Raw genomic sequence first — 20,586 nt, forward strand, 5'->3', positions numbered from 1 at the left:
GAAGAGATGGGTTGGGGTCCCCAATTTGAAGAAAGGAACCAACTCCATTACAAGAATGAAAAAAAAAAAATCACATTGTCAACAATGTAACTAACACACAATAGTCATCAGATCATCCAACTCTTTAAATTCAACAAAAAGAAGAAAAAAAATTCACATTGTCAACAATGTGACCAACACACAATAGTCATCAGATCATCCAACTCTTTAAATTCATTTTTCCAAGTTCTAAGAGGGCGTTTGGATTGAACTTATTCCTGCGTCTGTTCGTTTGCGTTTGTGATATGCAGGGACCCACGCATACTAGAAGCACAAAACGCGCTGAGGGAAACGCAGGATGAAAAGAAAAGAGCTGAAGAAGAAGAAAGCGTTTCATTAAAATTTAAAACTCGTGGATTCAACTGTTCATGGACACCTTCTAAAAACAAAAGAGCCGAGACGCACCGTTTCACTAAAAGCTCCAACGCATGCGTGATGAGCTGAGACGCACCGTTTCACTAATAAGCCCAGCTCCATCTCAATGCTCCGTCCTGTGATGACAACGGTGCGCACACCTGAAGCCATTTGATCGCACAAGCCCAGCTCCATCTCATCAAAATGGTGCGCTCCTCCTCGTTCAACGGATATTTTTCTCTTCAGCTTTCTTCTTTTCTCCCAACTACCCTGGCAGAATGTGTTCAAACCTCTTCAATGCTCCGTCCGAATCATCTTCAATGAACTCACCAACCACAAAACCATCAAAACAGAGCAGTGCACATGGTAGAAGAAAGCCCATTACGCGGAACTCTCTCAAAAGACCCCCTCTGCTCCTCCTTCGCGCGAGCAAACCTTCTCTCCGCTTGGGACATCGTTGTTGCCATTGTGGGTCTCTGCATTCACAGGTAAGTTGCCTCTAGTTTCTCATGCTTTCTCATCTGTTGGTGTGGTTATAATTTGATCCATGAGGCTTCATCAATCTGTGGTTTTGTTTTTCTTTTTTTGTGTTCATCGGTTGTGTGTGGTGTTTCTGTTCAACGTTTGTGTGTGGCTGTTTTGTGTTTTCCATGACACTATAATGTGGGTTTCTTGATCCTTCGTGTAATACCGCATGTAAATTGTCTTCCTACCTCTGTTGTATATAAATGTATATGTGAGTTCAGTTTGCATTTTTCATGTGGGCATGCCTAACTGATTATATGACATGCACATGAACTGTTTGTTGAAATGCCTCAATGAGTATAGAAGGAAGTTGTAGCAAAAATGGTTAGGGAGAAATCGAAGGACGGTGCTAGTAATGATCCGAGAGCTGACTGGAAAGACATTAAGGAACTACAAGCTTTTTGTAAGTTCTGTGCTGTTCAAGTCCTAGAAGGCCAGAGGAGCGGAGGATTTCTAACCAAAACATGCTTGAGTTTTAAAACCTAGCTGTAAACTTATGAATAATCTAAGAAAAGTTTCCCCCCTTAACTAATGCAGGTTTGAACTTGAGAGTAACATAGTTTTCGTTAGGTATAGTTTATTTTTTCAGCTTTTTGAAAAATGGGTTGTTTTAAATATAACCGTATATTAAAAAAAATAGTTTACAAAACCTGCACTTTGAAATAATTTAATTTCAAATTGGGATGTCAAACGGGAATGTAATGACAAAAATAAGCTCATGTTACCCTCACTCTAACTTGCCATCAAAGTAAATAATGCGAAAGATAGGTTTTTATTTTTAAAAGAGATCTAAATAATGCGCTTAAAATATAGAAAAAGTAAAAACATAAAAGACCATTACAATATTGGATATTAGAAAGTATTTGAGAAAACATAAAATAAGATACTTTAATTTTTTTTTTTTTTTAATTTTAAGAAGATTTTTTTTTTTTGAGAAACTATTTTTTTAAGAAATGAAAATGGGAAAGAGAGTGCATATTGACAAAAATGTATGTCCCCTAACATTACTCTCATATATCATATAGATTATTAATGTCACATCTACTATGTTTAAAGTAGATGCGTAAAAATTTAGAAACCCCATGATGAAATTAACCTAAGAACTCGAAATTAACTTAAGAGCTTTCATCAACCTAGGAACCTAAAATTACTTTAATAACTCTAGAAGATCTTAATAACAGAAACCATGTAATTATATTTACTCCCACCTTCCTAGATTACGCTTTGGATACATTTATTTCAACTCTTGTTTGATTGCACTAATCTAATGATCTACTGCCAGCAAAAACCACTTCTTTTTTTCTTGTTCTCATAATAATAAATAAAATAAAATATTTCCTGCCAAACCAATAAAACTGAGGAAGATTTATTGCTAAAATTTGATCACTACACATTAGAAAAATGATCCAAATAAGATATCTAGACAAAATTCCACATAAGTGTCTCTTTAATACCGAGTAAAAGCTAATCCTCCCTAGATCATAGAAAAGACTTGGAGAAACTAATACACATCATACATTGTACTAGAAGACTATCACCAGTACACACCAAAAGCAACTTTCGCAAAGTAAGCCTAGCATGAGTTAAGCAATATACAATATCATCATAAGGTACTGAATGCCAAAGCAAATAGAGGGTTTGGTATTATCAATAGAGACAATGTTATTCCGTAGATTCCCAAGAATGGTTTAGTATGATCAGTAGATCCCAGGGATGATCCTGTATGGAACTTTCTCACAATATAATTTCCAATATTTTCCGTACCTGCAAGCAGGAACTTGTCAGAATTTGCACGCGCATGCAAACACACACTATCTTTATCTAAGTAAAACAATTGGTTGATAAAATTTCAAAACTGTCTTTGTTTAAAGCATTTGCAAATCTTAGGGTGGCGACATCCAAAAATATAAATGGTTTACTATCCCTACAGTTCATCACATTACTATTCCTTTCTAATCCGTAGAGCATTAGCATGCAGTAAGGGGCACACCAATCAAATCACCAAAAATATATATTACTCGAGTCATTTTTCTTTTGGGTAAATAAGAATGTAGCCTTCCTAATCCCAACTTTTACAGTACGGCATGAAGTTTTCTTAGCACTGCTTACCAGTGGTACTAGAAGAACAAGGCACTGGAATGAGGACATTTTCAACAGGGTTAATTGGTACTAGATTATATATATATTCCTTTCTCATGGTATTAGAAAGTTCTAGCAAGACGATTTTTAGTGCATGATTGCATGTTCAAGACAGAGAACAGTAAAGATAGCACAGAAATTTGTATTTGCTTACTTGGACCGACATCGATCATCATCCCTTTTTGCTCGGTCAAAAAGAAGGATAGTAAGAAATATCACATAGAAGAAAGGTAGGAACTGCAAAAAAACAATAAAAGAATTGAGTTACACACAAAAAGAGAGAGAAAAAAAAACACACACACACAGCTTACATGATTAAAGAGAGCTGGGACGGTCCAGAAGAAAGCAGATAATATTTCTGGTACATAATGGAAATGACGAGATAATCCCCACCTGCAGGAGCCACAGAAAAGCATCCCAAAATGAGTTTTAGTCAAAAGCCAAATTTCAGTATTCAATCCCATTATATGAACAGTATGAATGCAAGATTATGCAATGCAGTGAGATGAGTTCCCTATCTGTTATTAAAAAAAATTAATAGAGTTGCCTCTATCAAGCTTATGCATATGCCCTCATTAGCATCCTCAATGTATGCACAAATTAATTCATCAATAAAGAATTAAAGATACTAACTTCCATGAAACATTTGATATTTGTCAATTTTGGCATTATCTGACTGTCTCATCCTAATGTATAAAATAAAAAAATAAAAACCAACAAAAGGGTGACTTCAACCCCCTTGGGCTTGTGGGACAGGGTAAAAGAGCTTCTTAGTCCATTGTGCATAAAATTTCAAATTGGTAAAATGGTAAACTCACCATCCTGAGGTTAAAAGAAGGCTGTTTTTTGTTTCCCCCGATGTGGTAGTATATGAGGCAACTATCTGTGTAAACAATTGAACTAAATCATTTCTCTTTCTCAGCAGATAATTATGGAAAATTTGCCAATCCAGCAATTAGATATCTTCGAAAATGTACATAATAACAAAAATCAAGTAATGAGTGCCAAGAAAGAGCACCTTTGTAGGAGCTTTTCCCCAAACTAAGCATTTTCCATTTGTTCTGCGAAATTCTTGCCTTTGCCTGTCACAATCATAGTTGATATATATGCAAAGAATGCCTGCCACTAGAATATAAAGTGCTAGCTGAAACAAGAGATGGATATTATCAGAAAAAGGGAAAGAAAAAAGGAACAAGAAAAAGAAATTTCAGAAATTTGTCAAGACATGGACAATTAAATGCTTGAGCTCATCCAATTGGGTAACTTTAGCCTGGGCATGGTTTTTAACTTGCAACCATTAGGTACTTTTTATGCTTAAGAATGATCCACCAGACCAAACCAATTTAGCTGGGATTATACATTATTTGAGCTCAGTCGAAGTTCCTTCTGTAGATTATGGCCAGAATCCAATTATTCTCGGGGAGAGAATAAATAAAACCTGACTTTTAACAACTAAAATTCACCACAGAAAAAACATTTATTCTGATGGATCTCAAAATCATCTGAAATAAACCAGTGGTTTTTTCTTTTTTCGTTTTTCTTTTTTCGTCTCAACCATAGTGCTAATACTTCATAAATTGATGTAACTTTGTTTATTCAAAACATAGTTTTTACCGTCCAACCTTCACCCCAATTTGCTTCCAGGGCCTAAGTAGTGAATTGTTAATCAAATTGATAACCATAACTACATCGCAAATGCTCAAAATGTAGAGTGCAAGAAAAAAGAAGATAACCAACAACAGTATGCTTCAAAGTTCCAAGATATTGGCCAAACCTGAGTTCCAAGGTTAACAGGATGGTTGACTAAGTACATGCCTGGAGAAGTATAGATAGATGGAACCCATACCAAGCATCCCCAGCAAATATAAAAGCCAGCTGCCAGAGCCATATGTACAATGAACAATATTGAGATTGAGCATGGATAACACTAGAAGCAGAGTGAAGAAACCATGATAAATGAGATAAACTATTGTCAAAACAAGGCATTTCTGACATTTTCATGTTTCAGAACAAAGCATACTAGGATGTGTGAAAAACAAAGGTAACTTATCTCTAAGCAAGTACACAGCAAGTTTGGTACATATCCAACATTATTTGCAGGGAAAAAAATATTAACCTTGGTTTTAGAAAAACTTCAATTGGCGCATGGTTTGAGACATGATTCACGCTGATAACGCAGTGCATGTCATGCATGATTTTATAGCACATGATATAGTAAAAGGGGGGGAGGCAATAGGTAATCAACTCATACACATAAATTAGAATGTCAATTAAGGTTGAATAGAGTAAAGCTTATATATGGTACATTCTTCTCTTCTTTTGTAATCAATTTCAACCACCAAACACCTTTATATTGTATCCAACAAAAACTAGTATTGAGCGATCCATCTGAATTCTAAAGACAACCACTGAAATCAAGTCCTTTCTACTCAATGGAAGAGAAAAAAATGAAAGCAAAACTTTAGCTTAAGATTTTTTTTAATGAGATGCAAGTTTGCATGTTTTTTTTATAGGTAATCAAAGATTTATTTCATAAAAAGGACATCATGTTCACGATGGTGAACACTCAGAACTTGAAACAAATACAAGTACCTTAAGATACAAGGTTCTTTAATAAATTTAAGCTGTGGGAGAAACTAAATTATTGAGAATAAAGCAAAAGAAAAGTGTCCCACAATTAAAGAAAGGTGGATTAAGAGGAGATATCTGACAAGGTCTCATTAGATTATGAACAATGGAAGCAAAAGCTCTGTAAATTTGAATGAAGAAAATAAGAAAGATGTGTTCAAGGCATATGAAGGCTAATCAAAAATTGAAAATCATCAGCACTTTTTTTGATAAGTCAACAAGAAAAAAGGAAAAGATAAATGCTACTATTCAATTGGTCTCTCACTCAAGACAGTTGGCCTACCTTGATGAACTCAAAATATATATATACACACACACTCACTTATAATGTTTATAAGTAACCAAATATGTTTCTCAAAAAAAAAAAAAAAAAAAAACAGTAACTAAATGAGAACTTGAGACAGAGCTCATTGGCATGTCTATATCCCTTCTGGTATTCTCATCTCCATGGAAGTCTATTCCACTCACAAGTTTCTGTCTCACATGTAACTAACTTATTGTATTAGAACAAGAAAAACTGCCCATCTACCAACCTCCTATATACTTCTTTTGATAATTTGATGATTGGGGGACGGGGGATTTGAACCCTTACGAATTGAGCTCCAAGAGACAACACTCCTCCCCTCCCTTTATCAGCCCTCTGCGGTTTGGACTCCATTAAATTTGTAAAGATATACTATCACCACCCCCCCCCCCCTCTCCCTGCATTCTCTCTGCATTTATAATATATACTTATTGTTTCACACACTTATTGCATCTTCTCACTTCTAGTATGTATAAAAGTAAGCACAAACAACCAATGAGCTCTGACACAAATGGCACTTCCTCCTTCCAAAAATTGGAGGCAGGAGGGGGTAAGGTCATGGTTTGAACCCACTGGATGCACATCTATCTAAAAAGTATGAGGAAAGACAGAATGGAAGTTCAGGAATGAGTGGGGTGGTTTAGGTGATGAGTTTAAACATCATATGGTGGATTGGGATAAGGTTTGCACTCTTATTGCAAATGGGGGGTTGGGGGTTAGGAAGCTTACAACTTTTAATCAGGCCTTGTTGGAAAGTGGCTATGGCAGTTTGGGGGAGAGGAATCACGATTATGGAGGTGTGTTTAACTAAGAAGTTTTGAGAGGATTGGGGTGGTTGGACCACGAAACCTGCACGAGGTACTCATGGGTGTGGTTTGTGGAAGAGTATTAGGATGGTATGGGAAAAATTCCTGCATAACATTCTGTTTGATGAAAAGAATGGTGCTGGATTCATTTTTGGCACAATTGTTGGTCTGGTGAACAACCCTTAAGGTGGTTTACCCTGCATCATATGAAAATTCCACTAATGGAAAGGCTTTAGTGAGTCTTTGTTGGTGATGCATACCATGGGGGAGATGAAGAGTTGGGATTTTAGATATGTTCAGGACTTTAATGATTGGGAGTCAAATTTGGTGGCCTCATTTCTCCAACTCTTAAATTCCCATATCCCTAGAGGATGGTGATCGGATAAGGTAGAAACTTAAGAAGAGCAATGATTTTGATATTCATTCATTCTATAATGACCTAAGGGAGAAAAGCCTTTTGATATTCATTCATTCCTTGGAAAGGCATTTTGGGTATGAAAGCCCCACAGAGGGTTTTTTTTTTTGTGGACAGCAGCATAGGGGAAGATTCTTCCATGTGATAATCTCATAAAGACAGGTTATACTTTAGTAGGATGGTTTTTTATGTGTCAGTGTAGTTGGGAGACGGTGGACCACCTTTTGACTCATTGTGTGGTTGCTCGTAATCCATGGAGTTTTTTTTTTTTTTTTTTATGTACTTTGGAATCCATTGGGTTCCACAGGGTAAGATGATGGATGTCATGTTTGGTAGGAGGAATTGGGTGGGTAAGCATTCCTCGGCTATTTGGAATATGGTTCCTTTGTGTTTGATGTGGACTATCTAGAGGGAACGTAACCACCCTACATTCGAAGATGTAGAGCGTACAGGAAGTCAGTTGCTAGCAACTTTCTCTAGCTCTTAATTTGATTGGTCTGGTGCATGGGGTTTTACGCATTGTGATTCTATTGTGACATTTGTAGGATCATTATCTTTGTACATACTACTATCTTGTAATTGTTTAGCCTTCTTCATGAAGTAGTCTTTTCTTAATAAAATTATTTTTATCTATCAAATAAAATAAAATGAGTAGAAAGCTACAAAATGAGAGTAAGATTAAAGAGAAGCTAAGAATACAGATAGCTAGAAGTAATAATTAAGTTGGTTTAGACATGCACCAACAGATAACAATTGGTAGCATCAATAAGATGGGCTACCAACATGTTCAAGCAACCAATTATTTTCATAGGTGGAAGCTTAAATATTGTGAAGGCACGTACAGAGTCCAGTGCCTCTGAACTGCAATAACAGAAGCATGGGTAATGCACATAAGGTTTAAGATCTCAAGCATTAACTGAATATTGAAGCTAATAGTTGAAATCATACTAGCTGTTAAAATATCTATATTCTGCCAATATAGATAGATTGAAGAATTCATTTTACCAAAATAACAAAATGAGATCAACTACTAGTACAGAGCTGCCTGTAAGTACTTTTGGAATTTGACATATTCATATTACCCCTGGTATTTTATTTAAATTCATGCTTAACCTAATCAAAAGATCATGCTACTGACCATTATTTTGTGAGCTCAGTTTGGAGCTAGAACGTCTCGCTCATGTCCAAACCGGTATGTGGATGATCAATTTCTGCTATATGTGTGCTATTCCCCAATTTCATGATTTATATTGTGGAGTCCACATGCAATTTCAAATTGAAGCAATATGTTTCATAAGTAGTTTAAGTCAAGTGTCATAAAAAAATTTAATTTTAATTGATGATTAGGAGTTGTTTCTTTTAATTAGTGGCAGAAACATTCTTTATGCAAATGCTGCAAAAAATTTATATGCAGTCCATTTAGGGCGCTTTCTTAATGTTTTTCTATCTTAGTAGGTTAAGGAAGAGTTAGGAATCTTTATAGATATAGCTTACTTACACAAAGAAAGTAGAGTTGTGCTCAAATCTTGACGCAAGATTTCCTAGAATGTGTTCTCTCTCTCCCTTCTTCTTTCTCTCATAAATCATACCCTTCTTCACTTATCAAATATATACGTGTGTCTACACACACACAAACCCCTCTTCAGACCAAGTCAGAAACCGAAACATAACAATTAGGTAATAGCAGCTCATGGTTATAGAATGACATTACAATCAACCAAGGAAGAATAATTAAAAATTTTACACAAGGTAACATTTCATATTAGATGCACTGGTGATTAGCATGCTTTTTTTTTTTTTATAGGTAAAAAAAATTATATTCAAGAAAACTGCTAGATGCAAAAAAGCATCAGCATATCAGAAATACAAAAAAGAAAGGAAAGCAAAAACATAAAAAACATAAATTACAAAGAAAGAGAGCTAAGGAAAAGAGGAAGAGAGTCACTAGATGTGAGTCCCCAAGCCCTAGCTCAATCAAAAAGGGAACCAGAGAAGAGCACTTTCATACCTCGATCATGTGCAATATCCATGGTACTCCAGTATCCAGCTTCCCACCAAAAAAACTTCGAAACATAGACTAGCATCAATACAGTGTTCACAAGCATAGAATCGGCCACTCTCCCATTAACTTCATACTGGAAAAGGAGATCGATATTAGAGAAACAAGCAAAAGATCATTTCCTATGTGTGCATGTTTGTGTGTCTCAAAAAAGAATGGGATGGACCAATGACATCCACTTTATGGTAGCTGCAAATCACCACAATGTCAAGACACCTGGTAAAATAGAAAGATCAATTACACAAAACTATAAGAACAGTAGTGAAACAGTTGGTCACTTCCTATTGCATTTCACTTGTGGCTTGGGAATTGTGGTCATTGGCGTAACCTTTATTTGGGTTGCTTTTGGGTGATGCCAGGAAAAGTTAGATTTTAGCATGGTATAACAGGAGAAAGGGAGGATTGGTCAATATGACAGTAGTAAGATTTTGTATGTTGTAACACTTCACCTAAGATAATTGCAGTTTTTTTGGGGCTAAATGCCTAATGTAATTGCCATGAAGACAGAAGTAACCACATTAAATTGTGTCAAGCTGAATTCAAATATGCTTAAGTCGCTTTATTATACTATGATTGGATAATTGCATTACTCAGATCATGTATTATTATCAGACAATGATCTGATAAAATCCCTAATTAAATAATGCCCCCTAATCCTATACTTTATCCAACAAAACAAGGACATTCATCAAAGTTCAACGAGGCATTCCAAAGAGAGACTCCCTCACCAATAGCAATTCGTAGATTATGCAACGGCATCAAAGCCAAAAGCAAAGAAGGCCCAATAGTTTATTTTGTCTAGCCCCTAGTTATTATAAGACTATCTTTTCTTTTCTCTATGTTATATTTTATTTATCATTCTGTCTGGAGTATTTGAGTATTTTAAAAGGTCAAGTTACTAGCATATGACTTTTAATGCAGTTGGATAGTTAGGATTTAATTGTTATAAGTAAAATGAAGCTATAGGATTCTAAAATTACTAAATGCTATTATAAATAGCCTTTTTGAGTTGTTGTAGGAAGCCTTTTCTTATCTAATCTATTTTTTTATAAGTAAATTAGTGCTTTATAATAAATGACCATTTCAAGTACATGGGTTTTCTTTTTTAATCTATGAAATTTCATATAAAAATATTTAGTGTTCCAACATGAAATCCTAATATCGTATTCTTTGCTTTAATCAAGTTTATTGCTGTAATCTCTCCTTAAGCCCTCTTCTACACTAGATCTAAAACCTCACCACATCACTAGATTATTTTAGAATGCAATAAATTATATTAGGATTTCACTAAGAATGGCAAGATCTACCCATTCCTATTTCCCTGCTCATACGCACCCTAAGAAATTAGACAAGTGTAAACTCATTTATTTCACTAAGAATGGCAGGATCTACCCCTTCCCCTATTTTTTTTAGTTCAGGCCCCAAGAGAATGGGGAGTAGAAGACTCAAACTAGTGACCTCTGCTTCAAGAGGATTAATTACCTGCTGATTGTGTTACCCCTTGGGATTAAGAATTTACCTATCAGGTTTAGCTAATGGAAACCTGGATGATCATTATGTACCCATGTAGACCAAACAAAATTGCAGGTATCCGCTACCCACAAAACATATTTGCTTCACCACCACCACCTTAGGGGGTGTTTGGTGGTTGTTTTCAAACAACCATTTTCAGTTTTTAAACAACAATTTTCACCCACACGTATTTCCTACTTTTCAATATTTTGTTTCTCTCATTGACTGTTCAAACTTAAAAGTCTTTTCTATATCCTCAAGGACCTCAACCAGAAATTCCTTCACCATGTGCTTCAGCTTCTCCAATGCCTCCAACTGCTTCACTTCAAAATTAGTTTTTGGCCATGACCAGCCCACACCTCAAATTTTATCACATTTTTTAATGCCTTTTGCTCTTTTTTGTTCCTTTACTTCTAAATCTTTGAAGCTGATATGGTGCTTTCGATTTTTGCAGTGGCAACGCCAGTCATGGTGTCAATGATTTGGCAATGAAATGAAAAACTAGAAAACACAGTCCTCAGATAGAAAATGACCACAGTGGTTGTGGGATGATCATGGAATAGAGTCCATTGTTTCAATGACAATTTTCCTCCCATCATTTTAATTTGATTGCTTGGATCTTTTTGTGTTTAGTAGCCAATAGAAAAGACTATAGAGAGACTGCAGATTTGTATTTTAATAGAAACCCTTTTTTACATTACATTGCACATAGAGAGAGGAATCAAGCAGAATGATGGTTTAATTTTTTCAAAATATTCAGCCAAAAAATTATCAAAAGAGAAAATCGATGGGGTTAACCAGCAAGTTGGAGCCCATGCAAATTATTAGAACAGGTGGACAGTAGGAATTTGACATATCCCATATGGGTTAAAATGGGAAACTGGGAAATAAATGACTAAATCAATTTATGATCTTCCCTAACCTGCCCATTTGTCATACTTAGATTGCACATTTAATTAATGTAATCAACAGAATGTCACGCTTTAAACCTCACACACCAAGAAAGTAACATACTAACTGACACAATATATGTAACTTTGATATTTGTATATAAAGATATTCTTGGAGTAGCTACCTGCTTTATGCAATATGTCACAGCAAGAACTGCCCATGACATCATCCCAAATCTGCAGTTTGTGAAAACTTTTATATCAAAATGTTTCCCAATTCGAGGATACAGCTCCATACCCTGCAAGAATGAACAAGGATAACTAAAAAGGAACTTTTACATAAGAGCATACCCTAGACTAGAAGATCCATTGTTTTCTCAAATAAATCTTGTACTGATGAGTAATTATTAAAGCATGGACAGATGTAAAAGGGGTAATTATCAAAAGAATACTTCACACCATAATACAACATGATCATGTGTAAGGGACAATTTTTTTTATCTTGCATAATCATCAGATAAATGTAAGGATAAGCACACAAAAAAAGTACAAGAGAAGGGGCACCAAAAAATTTCTAGGTTACAAATTAAGTATAGCATTTGGCAGCCTGAATTCATATCTTTAAGTACACCTTTGTTGCAAATGTGGATTATTAATAGCCTGGTACTGATAGATAAACTGAAAGGCCCATATTAAGATGAAGCCTTTAATTATTTTTCATTTTCAAATGGTAGCACACGTGGATTCTTGAATCTTGATAGCATGGTCTTGATATGTGACACAAAAGGGTACGGAAAGCAACATCAAACTTTAAGAGTGACACTTAATCAAACAACAATATATAAAAAGTCAGACAGCTGCAGAATATACGTAACGTTCTTTATTCTCACATTCTTAGAACTAAAAAGGATCTGAAAGATCCAGAAATACTTTTAAAAATATAATAAAATAGTCACATCGTGTCAGAATATATAAGATGTTGGACAACTTTACTAAGGAAAATTACGAAAGCAAACTATTGCAACATCATATAAGATGTTGATTAGAAAAGTATACCACATAATTAACAATTGCAAATTATAATAATTAGATACGTAAAATCAGAAAATCATATATAGCTGAAGACACTTACCCAGTAGAAATCGATTATTACATTTCCACATGAACCAGAATCAGTGGAAGATGGTGCGACACGACCCTAATATATATAAAACTTTAGTAATAGAAATATAAACTGAAGTTCTGTGTTGCAACTTGCAAAAGAAGTTTTACATCAAAGTTCAATCCTCACTTTTATGTACAAGAAAATACAAAAGACAAAGCTTCCAAAAATAAGCGCCGAAAATATTTCTCCCAAATGATCATACACAACTGTGGGGTTGAATAGCCCAAACCTGAAGAACATAGAAAGGAAAAATATCAAATAACCTTGAAATTTAAGTGGTATTGACATATGAAAAACCAAAGCCAGTGATATATGTATCTTGAAAAACACAACTACAAGGCATCCAAAAAGAGAAATTTGCTCGTGCAACTAGGAGCAGGCAATTTGAAAATCAACTGGCTAGAGAATCAGTAAAGTAAAATACCACAAAACCTTTAATATAGTCTTCTAGATAAGGATATTAGGCGTAATATAAAGTTGCTAAAAGTGAGAAAGATGTAAACGGTAATTTCTTAATTTGATAGTAAGGCTAGTAATATGAAGTATTCAAAGATCAATAATCAGGTACTAACCATAGCAGAGTGAGAAAAGGTCATACCATGATTTCTTCATGCCAATATACTATTTCATAACTTTTCATTAAGAAAAAAACACAGCTCAAAAACCCAGAATGACAATAATACTACTTTTTCTTGCTTGGTAATTAACTCACACACCACAAATTCGCAGTTCTAACATTTTAGTGCATCAATAATTAGAGACATGACAAATAAACAAATTTTCTATGCAATCCACAATGATCACAGAGATCAATAACTCTGCACTTCCTTCACAAAGAAACTACAAAACAAAGATTGCTAATAGCAGCAGCTGAGAGAAGATACAACTCTTCAAAGGACACAACATATCACACTCAAAAACCAGATGGACACACTTAAACACTGGATTTGATGGGGAGAGGCCTTACCACCAAAGTCCAAGGTAGGTAACCAAAGTCACTACATATGCCGCAACACCATTTGCCTGCAACATGCATTAGCATTAGATTAACATAAAGTAAAACATTAGTTTTAACATATAACAACTAAGTAATATATATAAGTAAAAAAAAATAGTTTTTTTTTTATTTAAAAAAAAAAAAAAAAAGCTATTGGATTGGATGCCCATGGTAGGAAGGAAGTCATTCTATTTCTTCGGTTTATGATTTGATGGAAGCTTGCAATTTGTTTATTTGATCGTTTTGGTCCCCATTTGTATACTTCCTTTAGACTCTGGCGACTCTTTTTATGATTCAAAAAATTTTCATTACTTATCAAATCATATAAATATATAAGTAGCGAATTTTCCTCCCTTTGCAGAACACAAGAAAATTCAAAGTAAAAAATATTCAAATTGATAATCTATCAAGTATACAAGTGTAGGTGTGATGAAACTGACAAATCACTCAGAAAAATTCAACAACCAATATCAAGTACCTTATAAACAGGTCGATTTCCCATTGGAGATATTGGGCCCTCAACCCTTTTCCCAGGTAGAAGAAGTTGAAGTGCAGCCTCAAAGGCAGCATAACAAGCAATAATTTTCCAAGCAGTGGCAGTGGGTCTTGGCCATATATCTATGAGTCCCTGAAGCCCATGCTGCTTCAAGTAATCAAAAGTTTGGGACACAGACCCGTCAGCATGTACCATTGTATACCATCTGAAAGAAATGCCAAATTCTGATATCAATACCCAATATGAATGCAATCAGCTACTAAAATACATCTCAACCAAAGCTTATCCCTTTACAAAATTTAACATTTTGTTTTAATCTTAATTTATGTATTTGATAATATTCAGATGAGTGCATCAGAATTTCACATAACTTGGATACAATCACACCCCACTACACATCAAAACCCATTTCTTTTTTAACTCAGAAAATTCATTCCCATAGAAACAAACGCCAAAAAAGAACACCCTTTACACATCTAAGTTAAGTAAAAGTTTTTTCCTAGAAAAAAACGTTTTCATGGAAACAAAGAGAAAATCAAAAGATCAATGAGATTCAGGTGTAATTCTAACGTCCCTTCACTTGAAGTTCAAATCACACCCCATTACACATCAAAACCCATTTCTCATTTTTCTCTGGAAAATCATTTCCAGAGAAACAAACAAACAAAAAAGAATTGGAGAGGGCTTACAGTAAGATAACAAAGGGTGGACACAGTGTGAGTAGAGATAGCATGGAAAAATATGTCAACAACGGTGAGTGTACGGTCTTGGACTCTGCCATTCTCTCTATCTCTCTCTCTCTCTCTCTCTCTTTAACTTCTCTCTGAATCTCAAACTCTTTTGGCTGATGAGAGTGGGAGACACACAAACAGAAATACAACCTTTGTTGTAGACTTGTGTTTTAGTCAAGCCAACTGGTCACTAGCCAGCTTATGCAAAACAGGTCATTCTGATTTCCACATTTGCCCCTAATGTTGAGATTAGTATCCAAATCTCAAACCATAATTAGCAATTAGCATTTGGTTGGGCTCCCTATTTCAGGATAAGGCTCTAATCTATTTACTTATTTAGAGAGAAGAGTCCGAAAATACTCTCATATCAATTTGACTGACTCTCTTAGGTTTTTATTTTTAGACCTAGCAAATGGGTTGGGTCGGGTTGAGTTCAGATCGGTTTAATCAAGTTAGGTCATATTATGTTTCTCAAAAAAAAAAAAAAATTAGGCCATATTATAGGTAGAAATAAATAAATAGATAACGATAAATTGAATGTCAAAAACAAAAAAAAATACTTAAAAATAATATATAAATTCTTAAGGTTTCACAATTTCAAAATTTATTACCATAAAATTGAGGTGATTTACTGTAAAATACCAAAAATGAAGTAATTTTTATTATTCAAAAATTCCTTTCTTTAAAAAATCAATAAAATAAAAAAATAGATATTTTTAGAAAAAAATACTAAAAATAAAAAATATTAAACAGTAAGTACTCATAATTTTGGTGTCATTATTCTCAAGCAACAAAAGGGTATTCCTTTGACTCTTGTCCTCTCAAATACCAATTTTGTTCTACTTGGAGACAATCAAAGAGATGTATGTTCACTTGTAGCAAATGAGACTAATAATGGCATTTTATTGCAAAATTTTAGACCAATGCTCTGAGCTTTTTATCACATCAAAAGATGTAGAGATGTTGTTTTAATTTAAGATAAATTTAAGCTACTTTGATGCTCGAAAAATATTAAGTTTACTTATTTAATACCAAATTTCGCTTTGCAAATGTAATGCGAAAACTCTTATTGAAAGGTTGTGCTCACCTAATTCCTCTCTCTACTTTGTTAGATTAGTTGATAATTATTAGAGAAAATACTTTAGCTAAATTGATCGGTCTGTTATGAATTTTGGGATATAAATTTGATAATATTGAAATTATTTTAGGGTGCACCTGGGAGTCTAATTTTCCCTATTAAAGTTCATGTTTGGTTAGAGCTTTTTGGGTCAAAACCACATTGTCAGTTTGAAAATATGACCGTAGGGCCTTTGAATGACTTTTGAAACTGTGTTTTTCAGTTTTAAAAAAAGTGCATTTTTGTGGTGCATCATCTAAGCAGGAATTGTAAATCGTCATTTTTTTTAAAAGCCCAAAATTAAAAAACTGAAACAAACGGCCTCTAAGTTTGATGAATTGTCAATGCTAAAATATTGTAATGACATTCTGGTTTACACTATATTAAATTCTTGAAAGATAGTATACCAAAACCATAGGCTTCAATTTGCTGTCATATAGGCATTAATTTAAGCTTAAAGTTATATGAAAAGTAATGTATCTAAACCTTTGAATTGAGTTTGAGTCATTGCATGCTACACTCCTTTTTGGGATATTTGTATTAATGCATGGTATTTAGTTTATGTTAAGTTTACCATATAACATTTTGTTGGCATAAACGTAACAAGCACATTGTATCCCTTATGTTGGTGTAGCAATTAGAGTTAGTTGACACAAATTTATCTAGCCTTAGATGAGGTAATATGTGTTATGTATTTTGGTAAGACTGTGCATAGATATTAGAGAGGCCACAATTCATGTAGCTTATGATTACCAAACGTGACACCTTAATTTCGCATTCAACAGGACAATAGGCAGCTTTGACTTAGCACTCATGGTCATGGACAACAACTAGACTGTACCAAGAGTTGAGTGAGTGAATAGATTTTTCTGCTTCTTTGGTGTATTAAGCCCATGGACTATTGTTAGCAGCCCAATTTATGCCTTTTTGGTGACTTTTGAGTATGGCAGCCCAATTTATGCCTACGGGCTACGACACTTTATTTTGGTAGCCAGGTCAAGCAAGCTTTTGAGTTGTTATACTTAAAAGAGGGACTAGAGATGATTGATTCATTATGATAGAATTAGTTTAGTTTATAACGAGACTTCAAGAATGTTGTTTTGACTTATGATGTTCTTATGGCAAGATTTTGGTTTAGTAATCCCAATTTTTCTTCATTTTTGTTAGGTGGTCGCACAAATTATTCAGTAGTATGAATTTGAGAGATGTATGGCTAAGTCATAAGTGATTACTCCGTGTTCATCGAGTTATTCTAAAGAATCAAAACAACTAGTTATTAATGGAATTTCTTGTCGATTCTGTAAATATTAGTGTCTCTCACTCTCTTTTTCAATGAAGATTAAAGCAATTTAAACCAAGTACTCTAGTGACAACACTGTAGAGATGGTGGTTTGGGCTACCAATTATCTTAAAGGAAATGGTGATTTGCAAGCTAGCTTGGTGGGCTGCTGTGTATCTTGATGAATGGTCAATTCTAGTTGTACACTACAATAATGTATGTTCTTCAGAGACTAAACAAAATATTATGAGATGATTAATATCCTAAATGTGGTTTTGTAGGCATTCTAGTGTATCCCAAATGGAAAAGTAAGAACAGAAATCAATACGTAGAGTACTGCCAAAAATCAAATGATGCAGCTAAAACAACATTAACTGGGTAAGATGACTATAAATTATAGCCACACAAAATCTTAGCTTGATCTTCAACCAAGGAAATGAATTTATCCCATGTATCTGAATTATGAACCCAATAAGGTTTATATACAAGTCAAAGCCAACAGTAACATGATCCACTTGCCTGCACCTTCAGAAATCGTCTCAGACCAAGAGTTGAAGCACCTAAGCTCCTTTTAAGATTGAAGACCCACAGGCAGTTAGATAAAGACAAAAATTGAGGAGGAACACATCAAAATGACTAAATATTGAGACATAAAAAGGACTAATTATTTTAATTCAGCCAATGCCCTTTCTTGAAGCATTTTTCAGAAGTTTCACTCCTTGCTATTTCTTAATGGCCTGTTTGGATAGAGAGGAGAAGGAGGGAGAGTAGAGGGGAGCAGAGTAGAGTTGGCTTAAATTAGACTAGTTTTAAGCTAAATTTACTCTACTCTACTCCCCTTACCTCACCCTCAATCCAAACAGGCCATTAAACTGAACTATTCCCAAAATATTATTATTTCCTTGCTCTATATCAAGCTCAATCATATATAAAAATACAGTCAGGCTCAAAATATTAAAATCCATTGCTTTTTACAGAATGCAAATTAGGCTAGCAGCTAAACAATGCTATAACATAAGTATGAAAGAAGAAAATAGTAAAGAGAAAAGGAAAATCTATCTATGTTTTCAACAATAGCAAACAAAGCACCATATACACATGCCACAATGTTCTTTGCCTTAAAAACATAGACAGCTCTAAAGCAATAAATGGAAGACTAATATTAAAATCATTTTGCTCAGAAATTTTAAGCTTAAGAAAAAAAAATTCATTAAGAGCCCACTTCAGAACTAGAAAAAAATAAAATAAATCAATAAAGTTTCGTAATAGAGACACGTAACATGTAATTATTTGAAGATGACAAAAATCACTAGCTCACCTTATGTTCTAAAATTTATCACCAAATTATAACGCATAACACCAACATTGTCCTCACAACTAATAAGAAAAAAATGAACAGTTCAAATAAAAACATTCAATTTAAGTGGTTCAATCAATATGAATGACCATTCTCTGATATAAATAACATTCCCAAAAAAAAGGCAAAATAAAGAAACAATTGCAAAAGTATCCTCACACCACCTTCTAGGTGACTTGCACTAAGCTGCCCGCATGCTTTAATGGTGAGAGTGAATGCTGTAAACCATATGCTGCTTACATTGGAGCGCAAAACCAAAATTAGCACAACTCTTTGTACTTAGTATCCTTAGACCACATGCTTCTCTTAAAGATTTGCAAATATCAGGCCATGCTGTTTCAGAATTTCCAGTGGATTAAAAGTCAATCATTCTATAACAAGTATTAATTTCTAGAAACAACCATTGTTAGAGCCTCCCAGACTTTCAAAAACTTCCTAACTTGAAATAGTTGCTTCTTAGTATGACTACAAATGATCGTGTGGCTACAAAATTTCCATTCCTAGATACAATTTCGATTAAAAATATACCAAAATTAAGACAATGACCAGGTCCATTTCAAAGTCTTAATTTGGGCATATTTTTGATCGAAATTGTATCTAGAGTGAAAACCTTGTACAAATTATTCTGGTGCAGAGAGGAAGATCTCCATGTCCATTTCTCTTCAATCTGGGTGAAAAAGAAAATGGTATTTAAGTTTGACAAAGAAAATGGCCGGTATTCAAGGCTCACAGTCACTAACTAATAAAACATATCAGGCTTTGTTTTCACCAAGAGTTTTCTGTGTTGTTCAACTGACCAACTCTTCCTCTATTTATAGCCAATTGAGAGAGCACGTAGACATTGCAACTCAGTGTGTGCATTAAGTTATGCGCATTTATATTGTGCAGAACTCTGTTTCCCCATTTGACACACAAACGCAGTGACTTTAATCACTGCAAAAGTAACAATCACAAGAACAGAAGGGACTGATGGGTCAATATCAGAAAGATATGAATTTAAAAACGAGGCAGGGGTTGGAAAGAACATCAAAAGATACTGTATGAATTAAATTTTTAGCCGTTAGCTTTGTTTTCTTCTCACTGATGGCCTTCTTTTTTAAGCTGGCAGGGTCTAGTACACTGTTATTGCAACAATCCTCAATGCATGCAAAAGTCAACTCTCAACCACTAAAAAGTAGATAGAATGAATCAGAATTTATCTATGAATATATGCCCGTATAAAGTGGAAAAAACTTTAAAATATGTATGACATGTTAAAAACTAAAAAATAAATACCTTGCAAAAAATTGTTTGACATGCACGCAATTTTTTTGACAATTTTATTCTTTTTTTTCTTTTTAAGTGAAATCCAAAAAGGGAAATGTTTTCTAGCACTAGACGGTGCTTGTTAACATTTTCCATATATAAATACATGGGAAAAATAAAGTAAAAAACTAAATGATAAAAAAAAAATGTAAATAATAAAGAATTGGGTTTTGAGAAATGCACAATCTTTATTTTTTTTTGAAAACTAGAAATGCACAAATTAAGCTAGAACAGAGATGAGGATCTCCATGTCCAATTCTCTTCAATCTGAATGACAAAGAAAATGGTATTTGGGTTTGATAAAGCTCACTGAATAGAGATTGCAAGGGTGCGAGGCTTTGGAGGTTTAAAGATATATCAAGGCTCCCACTAACTAATAAAACATTTTTGGCTTTGTTTTTACCTTGAGCTTTCTTTGTGCAGTGCAGCTCAGTCTTCAACTAAACACGTCCGCGACTCATAAATGTA

The 20,586-nt window shown here is 34.3% G+C and overlaps 1 protein-coding gene across 1 annotated transcript; it reads right to left on the reverse strand.

Moving 5' to 3' along the window:
- Positions 1–2,257: 2,257 nt before the first annotated feature.
- Positions 2,258–15,227, reverse strand: LOC142636033 (7-dehydrocholesterol reductase). Its single transcript, XM_075810099.1, has 13 exons — positions 15,019–15,227; positions 14,312–14,534; positions 13,804–13,859; positions 12,963–13,065; positions 12,804–12,869; positions 11,857–11,970; positions 9,219–9,345; positions 4,832–4,932; positions 4,076–4,201; positions 3,876–3,940; positions 3,369–3,450; positions 3,212–3,294; positions 2,258–2,682 (listed from the first exon to the last, which is right to left on the reverse strand). Exons 1-13 carry the CDS (start codon positions 15,108–15,110, stop codon positions 2,616–2,618), a joined length of 1,305 nt encoding a protein of 434 aa, XP_075666214.1. The 5' UTR covers positions 15,111–15,227; the 3' UTR covers positions 2,258–2,615.
- Positions 15,228–20,586: the final 5,359 nt, after the last annotated feature.

This window comes from Castanea sativa, chromosome 5 (genome assembly GCF_040712315.1).
Source record: "Castanea sativa cultivar Marrone di Chiusa Pesio chromosome 5, ASM4071231v1".
Classification (NCBI taxonomy): domain Eukaryota; kingdom Viridiplantae; phylum Streptophyta; class Magnoliopsida; order Fagales; family Fagaceae; genus Castanea; species Castanea sativa.